Genomic DNA, 12,481 nt, shown 5'->3' on the forward strand with positions numbered 1-12,481 from the left:
AGTGGGCTCTGAATCAGACTGGCTGATGTCCATCTAAAACAGGAAAATTTGGACATGAAGTCACACACAGAAGAAAATGTGAAGAATCATAAGAGGAAGACAGCCATCCTCAAGCCATGGAGAGAGCCCTAGAACAGATCCTCCCCCCACAGCCCTCATAAGAAGTTGACCAGCAACCTGGTTTTGAATTTCTAGGGTCTAGAATTGTGAGACCAAGATGTCTGTTGCCTGAGCCACCCATCCTGTGGTACCTTGTTACGGCAGCTCCAGAAAATGTATATAGTCACTAACCCAAAATATTCCCTGGTGGCTTAGTTAGTAAAGAATCCACCTGCAATGCAGGAGACCTGGGTTCTAACCCAGGGTTGGGAAGATCGCTTGGAGTAAGGAATGGCTATCCACTTCAGTATTCTGGCCTGGAAGAGTCCCATGGACTGTATAGTTGCAAAGAGTTGCAAAGAGTCAGACACAACTGAGCGACGTTCACTTTCACACTTTCAAAAGGCCTAAACAGATAGCTTATAAAGGAAGAAATATAAGTATTCATTAAAGTACTGATTAATGAAAATGTTGGGCTGGCCAAAAAGTTCGTTCTGGTTTCCCATATAATGTTAGGGAAAAACCTGAATGCACTTTTTCGCCAACCCAATATAATCATATAAGGCTGGAAGTGAAAAAGTGAAAGTTTAGTCTCTTAGTCGTGTCTGACTCTTTGAGACCCCATGGACTGTAGACTACCAGGGTTCTCTGTCCACGGGATTTTCCAGGCAAGAGTACTGGAGTGGGTTGCTATTTCCTTCTCCAGAGGATCTTCCCGACACAGGGATTGAACTCAGGTCTCCCACATTGTAGGCAGACACTTTACCATCTGAGCCAACAGGGAGGAAGTGATTGGAAATCATTTCAGAAAGATGATATCAATGTTCACTCATAATATCAACAAATACATAAAGGAAAGGAGGGCAATTTCCATTTCAGTGAACATGTTGAGAAGACTATCAGAATACACTGATAAGAGAAGTGCAGACTAGCCTAGTTTTGTCCTTGTTGTTTAGTCACTAAGTCATGTCCAACTCTTTGTCACCCCCATGCACTGGATCCCGGCCAGGCTCCTCAGTCCATGGGATTTCCCAGGCAAGAATATTGGAGTGGGTTGCCATTTCCTATTCCAGGGGTCTTCCTGACCCAGAGATCATTGGCAGGTGGATTCTTAACACCTGAGCTGCCTGGAAGCCAAAGCCTAGTTTGCTACTGCTAAGTTGCTGCTAAGTCACTTTAGTCGTGTCTGACTCTGCGCGACCCCATAGACGGCAGCCCACCAGGCTCCCCCGTCCCTGGGATTCTCCAGGCAAGAACACTGGAGTGGGTTGCCATTTCCTTATCCTCAGAGCATGCTAAAATAGGCTGAGTCTGCTGATGCCACTTCCTGAAGAACTGTCAAAACTGCAAAAATTTAAATTGTGACAACACAAAATAATAACGAGGAAACAAAGCCTAGTTTACAGGAAGGCAATTTACTAGCATCTATCAAAGTTAACATGTCAACTTTGAAGTGAAATATTTCAACTTATGGAAACATATATTTTAGGAAAAATATGTTTATCCATGTATATGGACTTCATTACTTTTCAAGAAAGAAAGAAAAATTGAAAACACTTTAAACGTCCAGTGGTAATATATATTACCGGAGAAGGCAATGGCACCCCACTCCAGTACTTTTGCCTGGAAAATACCATGGACGGAGGACCCTGGTAGGCTGCAGTCCATGGGGTCTCGAAGAGTCAGACACGACTGAGCGACTTCACTTTCACTTTTCACTTTCAGGCATTGGAGAAGGAAATGGCAACCCACCCCAGTGTTCTTGCCTGGAGAATCCCAGGGATGGGGGAGCCTGGTGGGCTGCAGTCTATGGGGTCGCACAGAGTCGGACACGACTGAAGCGACTTAGCAGCAGCAGCAAAATATATTACTGTATGGGAATAACAGATTTTAATATGTGTAGACATGGAAAAAGCTCCAAGACAAGTCAGTTGCAAAACATGACTGCATGAACATTGTATTTTTTGCATTTTGTCTTGGGAAAAAACATGTATTGGAAGATAAACATACACTCATTTGTAGATGTTAGAAAATCTGATAAGATTGTAACAAATGCTTCTGTCAAGGTAATTTACTTCTACAGAGTAACTGGTTTTGTCTTTTATAATGTCTTTGAAAGATTGAATCTAGAGTTGTATTATTAACATTTCTGGCTTTATTTTTCTGATAAGTGGTATCCTCATGGTTCTTATTATATTTGCCAGAAAATAAAGGAATTAAAATTGGTTCTCTTTTTTTCATGAAGTTACTTGAAGGCCAAATATGAGAATGGAATTAAACCATAGTTCAAAAAGACACATGTACCCCAGTATTCATTGCAGCACTATTTACAATAGCCAGGACATGGAAGCAATCTAAATGCCCATTGGCAGATGAATGGATAAAGAAAATGTGGTACATATGTACAGTGGAATATTACTCAGCCATAAAAATAAATGAAATTGGGTCATTTGAGTGATATGGATTGACCGAGATTCCATCAAACAGAGTGAAGTAATTCAGAAAAAGAAAAACAAATATCATATATTAACGTATATATGTGGAATCTAAGAAAATGGCACAAATAGAACTATTTGGAGAGCAGGAATGGAATCCCCTTGGACAGAGGAGCCTGGCGGTGGGCTGCAGTCCACAGGGTCACAGAGAGTCAGACATGACTGAAATGACTGAGAACACAAGCATGCATGCAGTAGAGACTCAGACACAGGGAGGGAAGAGGAAGGTGGTATGAATTGGGAGATTAAGATTGACATATATATATATATAAAATCTGTGTCAAATAGATGGGCTTCCCCAGTGGCTCAGCTGTAAAGAATCTGCCTGCAGTGCAGGAGATGCAGGAGACTCGGGTTCGATTCCTGGGTTTCGAAGATCCCCAGGAGAAGGGCATGGTAACCCAATCCAGTATTCTTGCCTGGAGAATCACCGTATACCAAGGAACCTAGTGGCCTACAGTCCATAGGGTCACGTAGAGTCGAACATGACTGAAGCGACTTAGCACATATGTGTAAAATAGACAGCTAGTGGAAAGCTGCTGTATAGCACAGGGAATTGAGCTTCATGCTCTGTGATGACCTAGAGGTCTGGGATGGGGGAGCGGGTGGGAGGGAGGTCCAAGAGGGAGAAGATATATGTGTACACATAGCTGATTACAGACCATTGTAAAGCAATTATATGCCAACAAAAAGATGATTAAAAGCAATAATAAAGGAATGCTATTTATAATTTTATTTAATGGCAAATAAATCCAAATACTTAAAACTTATATATGCAACAGTGATGGCAGAAATAGCACAGAATGAGATCTGTGTTGGGCACATTGAACTTTTAATTATAACAAAATTCTAGGCAATCAGTGTGTTCCTCCAGTGTGGTGGCAAAGACATTGGATACTGGAGACTGATACACTTCCTTAATATGTTACTGGAAGTTATTATTCCTGTGACTCAGTTTCTTCAACTGTAAAATAGAATTAGTACTAGAACTTATTAATATTAATGCTTTTCTCATAGAGTTCTGAAGATTAGTAAAGTGAACACACAGAAGACCATCTTGCATATAATACATTGTCAATATTTGGAATGTAACACTGTGATTGATTATGGTCACTTAAAATAATTTTGGAGATGTGTCTATTGTCACAGATATTCAGGAAGATAAATCAGGTCATGAAGTAAAGTTGTATAATTAGACGTAGATGACTGTATGCCTCGCTATTCATTATTTGACTTTGCTAATGAGATTGAATGGAAACCTGGGACATTAATAGCTGTCTTATTACTGGCTGATTCATCAGTGAAAATCTCAAAGCCAGGGAGAAATATTGAGGTTCTTACAGTGGAGCATTCCAATTTCCTTTGAATAAGAAGAAAGTGAAGAGTGCTAGAAACGTGTGTTTTAAAAAAATGAGAAAAGGCAAAGAATTGTAATAGAAAACTATTGTAGATGGCATTCATTTGTTAGTCATGACTAAGCTCACTGGTAGACCCATTTTCTTTATAATTCTGCAGAAAGATGGTAAATTCATCAAATTCCTCAGTCATAAAAATTTTATATTTTTAAAAAATGAATTACCTCCTACGTGTTCAAAGTTTTATATAAGTTGCTCCATGTAACATATAACAATCTCATGCAGTCATGTAGCACTGCCTTTTACAGACAAAGAAACTAAAGAGAGAATTTGATCCATTTTCCTATAAGTTGAATACAGAATGCGTCAACCCCATTTTCACTAAAAACCTGTTTATACAGTGGACTCTCTTTCAGTGAAGGGCTGCATTTAACTGTTGCCTAAACCAGGGGCTTGGCAACATCAATGACTAGCTCCTTCCCACTCTTTCCTTGTAACATACACACAGAATACAAAAATTTTAATTATATATCATAGATTCAATTTTGTATGTTTTGCTGAAATCAATCCAAGCTTCTCTGTCTCTAGTGCTTTGAATCTAAATTAGGCGAACACAGTCTTTTCCCTGGATTATTGCAATGGTAACTTCCTCCACTGCCTACTTTTCTCCACATCTTTCCTTCCTCCAGTGCATTTCCCAGTTTGTAGCCAGAGAAGTCTTTCCAAAACATAAAGCTGACAGGTCAGTCCCTGCTTAAAACTCTCCAGTTGCTTCTCCTTGTTTTCAAAACAATGCTCATCCTCCTAACGATGTTAAGAGACTTGCATTCTTTTGCTCATATTCTTCACATCCTCATTTCAGAAGCAGATTTATTACCCACTATTTCCTCCTCCAAACCTTCTGACATTTATACACGTATTTTCATTTTTATTAGTATTTATACATGCATTTCCTTTCCCTATAGCTAAATTCTACTTATCTTTCAAAGCTCATTTTAAGTTATTTTTTAATTGAAGAATAATTGCTTTACAGATTGTTGTTGTTTTCTATCAAACAGCAGCTAGAATCAGCCATAGGTGCACCCACGTCCCCTCCCTCCCATCTCCCTCCCTATCCCACCCCTCTAGATTGTTACAGAGCCCCTGTTTGAGTTCCCTGAGTCTTATAGCAAATTCCCATTGGTATCTATTTTATATATAGATAACTTACATATTGTAAGTTTGTTACTCTCTCCAGGTAGCTCAGACGGTAAAGCATCTGCCTACAATGCAGGAGACCCGGGTTCGATCCCTGGGTCGGGAAGATCCCCTGGAGAAGGAAATGGCAACCCACTTCAGTACTCTTGCCTGGAAAATCCCATGGACTGAGGAGCCTGGTAGGCTACAGTCCATGGGGTCGCAAAGAGTCGGACACGACTGAGTGACTTCACTTCACTTCTTCCTTACACCTCAGCCTCTCCCTTCTCTCCTCCCTCTGTGTCCATAGGTCTGTGCTCTATGTCTTTTTCTACATTGCTACCATGCAAATAAATTCATCAGTATCATCTTTCTAGATTTCATATATGTATGTTGCTGCTGCTGCTAAGTCGCTTCAGTTGTGTCCGACTCTGTGTGACCCCATAGACGGCAGCCCACCAGGCTCCCCTGTCCCTGGGATTCTCCAGGCAAGAACACTGGAGTGGGTTGCCATTTCCTTCTCTACTGCATGAAAGTGAAAAGTGTGTTATATATGTGTGTTATATATAGATATGTGTGTTAGTATACAATATTTATATTTATCTTTCTGACTTATGTTACTCTGTATAATAGGCTCTAGGTTCATCCACTTTATTAGAACAGACTCAAATGCATTCCTTTTTGTGGCTGAGTATTATTCCATTGTATAGATGTATCACAACTTCTTTATCCATTCATCTGTTGATAGACATCTAGATCAAACTGCGTATATCTTGTATCACTTTTACCAGGAAGTCTTCCTTGGATTCATAACTCTAATCTCTAACCGCCTGTGTGTGCCAGTTAATCATTTTTAACTTTTCCCTATCAGGTATAGTTCCTAGGCTTCACTGACAACTATTTCCTTGTGTACATTTTTTCCATGCACATACACACTTGCTATGACATATACAGATACACACACAAATACTTGTTCATTCATTCCTTGCGTAAGATCTTAGCATAGTGAATTTTTCTGAGCTCCGTCTTTTATATTGGCAAAATTAGAACCAAGTACCTACCTTGTTATCTTGCAAAGTCCATATGAGAAAAATAGGGGAAAAATTACATATGTATGTATGTATGATAGATAAGTCTTTCCTTCATGATAATAGTTAACAAGTCTGTTCAAACTTCACTGTAATTACTATAGTGACTGACTGATTTTTAGAGGCATTTTGCTTTGTCCAATACTTCTTTAGTAGTAGTAGAAATTTGAAAAGGGGTCCCTTTTCAGTGGACTTCATTTCCTACAAACCAAGGGTGAAGAAAACCCCCTCCGTTCTGTCCTGGTTCTACCCAAGTTTGTCCCCCAGTGTCAGAATCTATCTAAATCTCTGAGCTACATTGGTTCCAATCAAATGCCTTGCTGTAAAGCTTGAAGGACCTGAGAAAAAAGTGTGGTGATGTCATGGAAAATATCTGTATTTACAAGTGGTATCTGATATACTATGTTATAGATGCAAAAGATGTGCAGTGTTATTCTGGAAACTAGCCTGGCTAGTTATCAATGCAAAATAAAATCTTGTTTTTAAGCTGCTTTTTTTAAAATTCCTTTTTAGATGAACTAATAAAAATAAAACATCCTAATAATTAGGTTTCAATTCATCTAGACTTTGCTTAAAATGCAAGGGTTTGTGATCATGGCCAAAATGGGTAGAGCCAAGTGAAGAATTTGGGAGGCCCTCATGCCTTTTCTTTCTGTGTTAGACAGGACTATGAAGAGCTAGAAAAGCAGCTGAAACGAGTCTTTAAGGAGCGAAGCACCATCCTCCGTCAGCTGACAAAGACATCAAGAGAACTTGATGGAATTAAAACCAACCTTCAGGTGAGATGAAAACTAATTTTCTCAGCAGCCAAGTATAGGGAATCACCTAGTTTGTCTCAGTGGACTGATACATGAAGACTTCCACAATTTTTTTTTTACCAGTTTGAATATATTCCTGGGCTTGACCATGGGAGTTATTATTTATTATTATATGAGCTTTGAAAACAAATGTCATTTGAAATGCAGTCTAAGCATCCAGGAATGAGAAATTTGGGTGCTTGGCAAAGCCCTCAGTTTCTCACAGCTTCTAAGATCAACTTGACCCCTGTGTGTTTTATATTACAAAATGATGAAAAGCAATTATGGCCAAGACTTAAATGAATATATAAATGATCTCTAGGAGAGAACTTTAAATTCCACAAAAGATAGTTCTGAAAATTCTTTGATAAACCTCATTACTACAGTGGGTAAATCCTCACATCCTGTCATCTGTGAAAATGGATTAACATTCAGTGAAATCTCAAGTAAAAACCAAACACAATACCTATACTTGAAAAGTTTCTGAAATATCTGAGAATATATTTTAATATTTTCCTTTAACATTGTAGTTACTGAATATACAGTGTACCCCAAAAGCTTTGCATGTGTTATAGAATTTAATTCTCATAAAATACCAATGAGAATAGGCATCATAAATGTGATTTTTCTTGTTATACATGAGGAATCTTACTTGAAAGTCACAAGGGAAGCCAGAATTTAAATACAACCAGTCTGACTCAAAGCTGGTCTGTTAGTTATTTCCCAGAAGCACGTTTCTGAACCTTGCGTAATCACCATTGTTCTTAGCTTTCTAGTCCTGTGACAGCGACGATGGTGTCAGTAATCACTGCGGTTGCAGTGTATTGAATGTGGTCTCTTGTGTTAGGTACTCTTTCTTCATTTTTTAAAATTAATTTTCACATGATAATTATGCATGATTATTATTAGTCTCATTTTATAGGTAAGAAAACAGAGTTAGAAAAGGGCTCGGAAACTAAGAGCACGAGGACAGCTGGGAGATAGGTCTGCTATTTTGAAGCCAACACCCAAGCTCACATTCCAGAAGCTGTATTACATCTTGAGAACATGAAAATAGAAAAATCACTTAGACTCCAAGGACACAGTGACAGGTAGCGTGCTGGTGACAGTGCAGGAACGACAGTTCCACGGTGGAAGTAGACACGGAGCATCAGGGATGCACGTAGAGGATAAAAATGACTGTGTATTAATTGCCATAGGAAGCCGATGCCAGAACTGTACCTTTTCATTAAGTGGAAATTCAAATATTTTACGAGACAACAAAGGATATTTGACACTTGCACCTTCTTAGAGGAATAGAACATCTGGCACTGAGAATTTTCTGAGCATGTAGTGAAAGAAATGCCATAAGCGGTCATCTTTACAATATCTGCAGGGTTCTCAGTCTCTCTGGACCTGTAGCCTGTTCAGTTCAGTTCGGTTCAGTTGCTCAGTTGTGTCCAACTCTTCGCAACCCCATGAATCGCAGCACGCCAGGCTTCCCTGTCCATCAACAACTCCCGGAGTTCACTCAGACTCACGTCCATCGAGTCAGTGATGCCATCCAGCCATCTCATCCTCTATCGTCCCCTTCTCCTCCTGCCCCCAGTCTCTCCCAGCATCAGAGTCTTTTCCAGTGAGGCAACTCTTCGCATGAGGTGGCCAAAGTACTGGAGTTTCAGCTTCAGCATCATTCCCTCCAAAGAAATCCCAGGGCTGATCTCCTTCAGAATGGACTGGTTGGATCTCCTTGCAGTCCAAGGGACTCTCAAGAGTCTTCTCCAACACCACAGTTCAAAAGCATCAATTCTTCGGCGCTCAGGCTTCTTCACAGTCCAACTCTCACATTCATACATAACCACAGGAAAAACCTTAGCCTTGACTAGACGGAACTTGGTTAGCAAAGTAATGTCTCTGCTTTTGAATATGCTATCTAGGTTGGTCATAACTTTCCTTCCAAGGAGTAAGCATCTTTTAATTTCATGGCTGCAGTCACCATCTGAAGTAATTTTGGAGCCCAGAAAAATAAAGTCTGACACTGTTTCCACTGTTTCCCCATCTATTTCCCATGAAGTGATGGGACCAGATGCCATGATCTTCATTTTCTGAATGTTGAGTTTTAAGCCAACTTTTTCAGTCTCCTCTTTCACTTTCATCAAGAGGCTTTTTAGTTCCTCTTCACTTTCTGCCATAAGGGTGATGTCATCTGTATATCTGAGGCTATTGATATTTCTCCTGGCAATCTTGATTCCAGCTTGTGCTTCTTCCAGCCCAGCATTTCTCATGATGTACTCTGCATATAAGTTAAATAAGCAGGGTGATAATATACAGCCTTGACAAACTCCTTTTCCTATTTGGAACCAGTCTGTTGTTCCATGTCCAGTTCTAACTGTTGCTTCCTGACCTGCATACAGATTTCTCAAGAGGCAGGTGAGGTGGTCTGGTATTCCCATCTCTTTCAGAATTTTCCACAGTTTATTGTGACCCACACAGTCAAAGGCTTTGGCATAGTCAATAAAGCAGAAATAGATGCTTTTCTGGAACTCTCTTGCCTTTTCCATGATCCAGCGGATGTTGGCAATTTATCTCTGGTTCCTCTGCCTTTTGTAAAACCAGCTTGAACATCAGGAAGTTCATGATTCACGTATTGCTGAAGCTGGCTTGGAGAATTTTGAGCGTTACTTTACTAGCATGTGAGATGAGTGCAATTGTGCAGTAGTTTGAGCATTCTTCGGCATTGCTTTCTTTGCGATTGGAATGAAAACTGATATTTTCCAGTCCTGTGGCCACTGCTGCGTTTTCCAAATTTGCTGGCATATTGAGTGCAGCACTTTCACAGCATCATCTAGTTACAGCCTAGGAAATTATTTGAAAGAAATGTATCATTTTGTACAGAGTTACCTTTTTAAAAGAGTAACAATAACAAGTCAATCCCTAAATGTACTTGAAAATTTTATTTTTTTTAAATTTTGTTCCATTCATTGTACAAGGTGAATTTTTAATTTTTTTCTTGCTAAATCTCCTTAACAATATCTTCACAAAATTATGATAACTTTTTTATAATTTTGAAATGAGGAAACAAGATTCAAATAGGTCAAAGAAATTTCCCAAAGGCATACATCTAATAAGTGAGTAAATATTGCTAATTGTACATATTTTATTTTCCAATATAGCTTCATAAAGATATGATCTTTGTAAGTCTTGTTCATCTCTGTAACCATAACACCTGAATGGCTTAGTAATACTCATCAGTCAATAAACATTGTATTGATTAATTATTAGATATATCAATCTTTCGGAGAAGGCAATGGCACCCCACTCCAGTACTCTTGCCTGGAAAATCCATTGGATGGAGGAGCCTGGAAGGCTGCAGTCCATGGGGTCGCTAAGAGTCGGACACGACCGAGCGACTTCCCTTTCACTTTTCACTTTCATGCATTGGAGAAGGAAATGGCAACCCACTCCAGTGTTCTTGCCTGGAGAATCCCGGTGACAGGGGAGCCTGGTGGGCACAGAGTCGGACACGACTGAATCGACTTAGCAGCAGCAGCATATCAATCTTTAGTATCCTCAAAGTCATCAAAATTATTTTCCAAGATGTGCATCTCACTTCTCTGCTATTGCTGGGGAAATAATAATTTATTAAGTGCTGTCCTGCTCTTTAATTGCATACACTTTGCAGAGCCCCATCTGTCTACCTATTCTTTGCCTTTATATTTCTTTATCTCATATGTTGTACTTTTTCAATTTCTTGAAGAAAACGTGGTGACTTTTTAATTCTGGTTCCCTTTACAATGCCAGAGTATAGCAGATAGCCAAATGAATAAACATATTTATGCAAAGTTAATTCACACATCTATTATCCCCTTTGAGTTTTCCAATAACTGTCTACTGTTGTTGTTCAGTCATTAAGTTGTGTCTGACTCTTTAAACCGCATGGACTACAGCTTGCCAGGACCCCTATCCTCCACTGTCCTCTGTGGCTTTTCTAAATTTTGTGTGTAATAGTTGTTCAGCCGTGTCCAACTCTCTGCAACTCCATGGACTGTAGCCCACCAGGCTCCTCTGTCTATGGAATTCTCCAGCAAGAATGCTTGAGTGTGTTGCCATTTCCTTCTCCAGGAGACCTTCCCGACTCAGGGATCAAACCTGGGTCTCCCTTAATTGCAGGCAGATTTTTTACCATTTGAGTTATCCGGGAAGCCCTAAATTTGAAATCCCACAGTTTATCTAAATGTTAGTTCAGTTCAATCTGTAAGTGGTGTCCAACTTTTTGTGACCCCGTGAACTGAACCACACCAGGCATTCCTGTCCATCACCCACTCCTGGAGTTTACTCAAACTCTTGTCCATTGGGTCGGTGATGCCATCCAACCATCTCATCCTCTGTTATCTCCTTCTCATCCTGCACTCAATCTGTCCCAGCATCAGAGTCTTTTCCAATGAGTTGGCTCTTTGCATCAGGTGGCCAAAGTATTGGAGTTTCAGCTTCAACATCAGTCTTTCCAATGAATATTCAGGACTGTTTTCCTTGAAGATTGACTGGTTTGCTCTCCTTGCAGTCCAAGGGACTCTCAAGAGTCTTCTCCAACACCATAGTTCAAAAGCATCAATTCTTTGGCACTCAGCTTTCTTTATAGTCCAACTCTCACATCCATACATGACCACGGGAAAAAACGTAGCCTTGACTACACGGACCTTTGTTGGCAAAGTAACATCTCTGCTTTTTAATATGCTGTCTAAGTTGGTCATAACCTTCCTTCCAAGGAGCAAGTATCTTTTAATTTCATGCCTGCAGTCACCATCTGCAGTGATTTTGGAGCACAGAAAAATGAAGTCTGTTACTGTTTCCACTGTTTCCCCATCTATTTGCTATGAAGTGATTGGACCAGGTGCCATAATCTTAAGTTTTCTGAATGCTGAGCTTTAAGCCAACTTTTTCACTCTCTTCTTCTACTTTCATCAAGAAGCTCTTTAGTTCTTCTTCATTTTCTACTATAAGGGTGGTGCCATCTGCATATCTGAGGTTATTGATATTTCTCCTGGCAATCTTGATTCCAGCTTGTGCTTCATCCAGCCCAGCATTTCTCATGATGTACTCTGCATGTAAGTTACATAAACAGGGTGACGATATACAGCCTTGATGTACTCCTTTCCTGATTTTGAACCAGTCTGTTGTTCCATGTCCAGTTCTAACTGTTGCTTCTTGAGTTGAATATAGATTTCTCAGGAGGCAGGTCAGGTGGTCTGGTATTCCCATCTCTTGAAGAATTTTCCACAGTTTGTTGTGATTCACAGTCAAAGGCTTTGGCATAGTCAGTAAAGCAGAAGCAGTTTTTCTGGAAATAATCCCACAATTTATCACACAAGGAAGTTAAAAGGCAGATTTTGTGACCTGCCACGGGCCATATGGCCGTGATGCACTTTGAAATGTAAATTAGATGGTTAGTGATTTCCCCTCAACCCTCCTCTATCCTGTTTTCTTCATCAAGC

At 39.9% G+C, this 12,481-nt stretch overlaps 1 protein-coding gene across 3 annotated transcripts in view; it reads left to right on the top strand.

The window, feature by feature from the left end:
- The window catches only part of LUZP2 (leucine zipper protein 2), a 517,912-nt gene that overhangs the window by 224,168 nt on the left and 281,263 nt on the right, over positions 1-12,481 (top strand). For 2 of the 3 annotated variants that reach the window (XM_027532163.1, XM_027532164.1), the window contains exon 2: positions 6,875-6,992. In XM_027532163.1, coding sequence (XP_027387964.1) covers positions 6,875-6,992 — 118 coding nt within the window. The remainder of the gene's footprint in view (positions 1-6,874; positions 6,993-12,481) is intronic. The other variant, XM_027532165.1, reaches the window with a different exon arrangement.

The sequence above is a fragment of the Bos indicus x Bos taurus genome, chromosome 29 (genome assembly GCF_003369695.1).
Source record: "Bos indicus x Bos taurus breed Angus x Brahman F1 hybrid chromosome 29, Bos_hybrid_MaternalHap_v2.0, whole genome shotgun sequence".
NCBI lineage: Eukaryota > Metazoa > Chordata > Mammalia > Artiodactyla > Bovidae > Bos > Bos indicus x Bos taurus.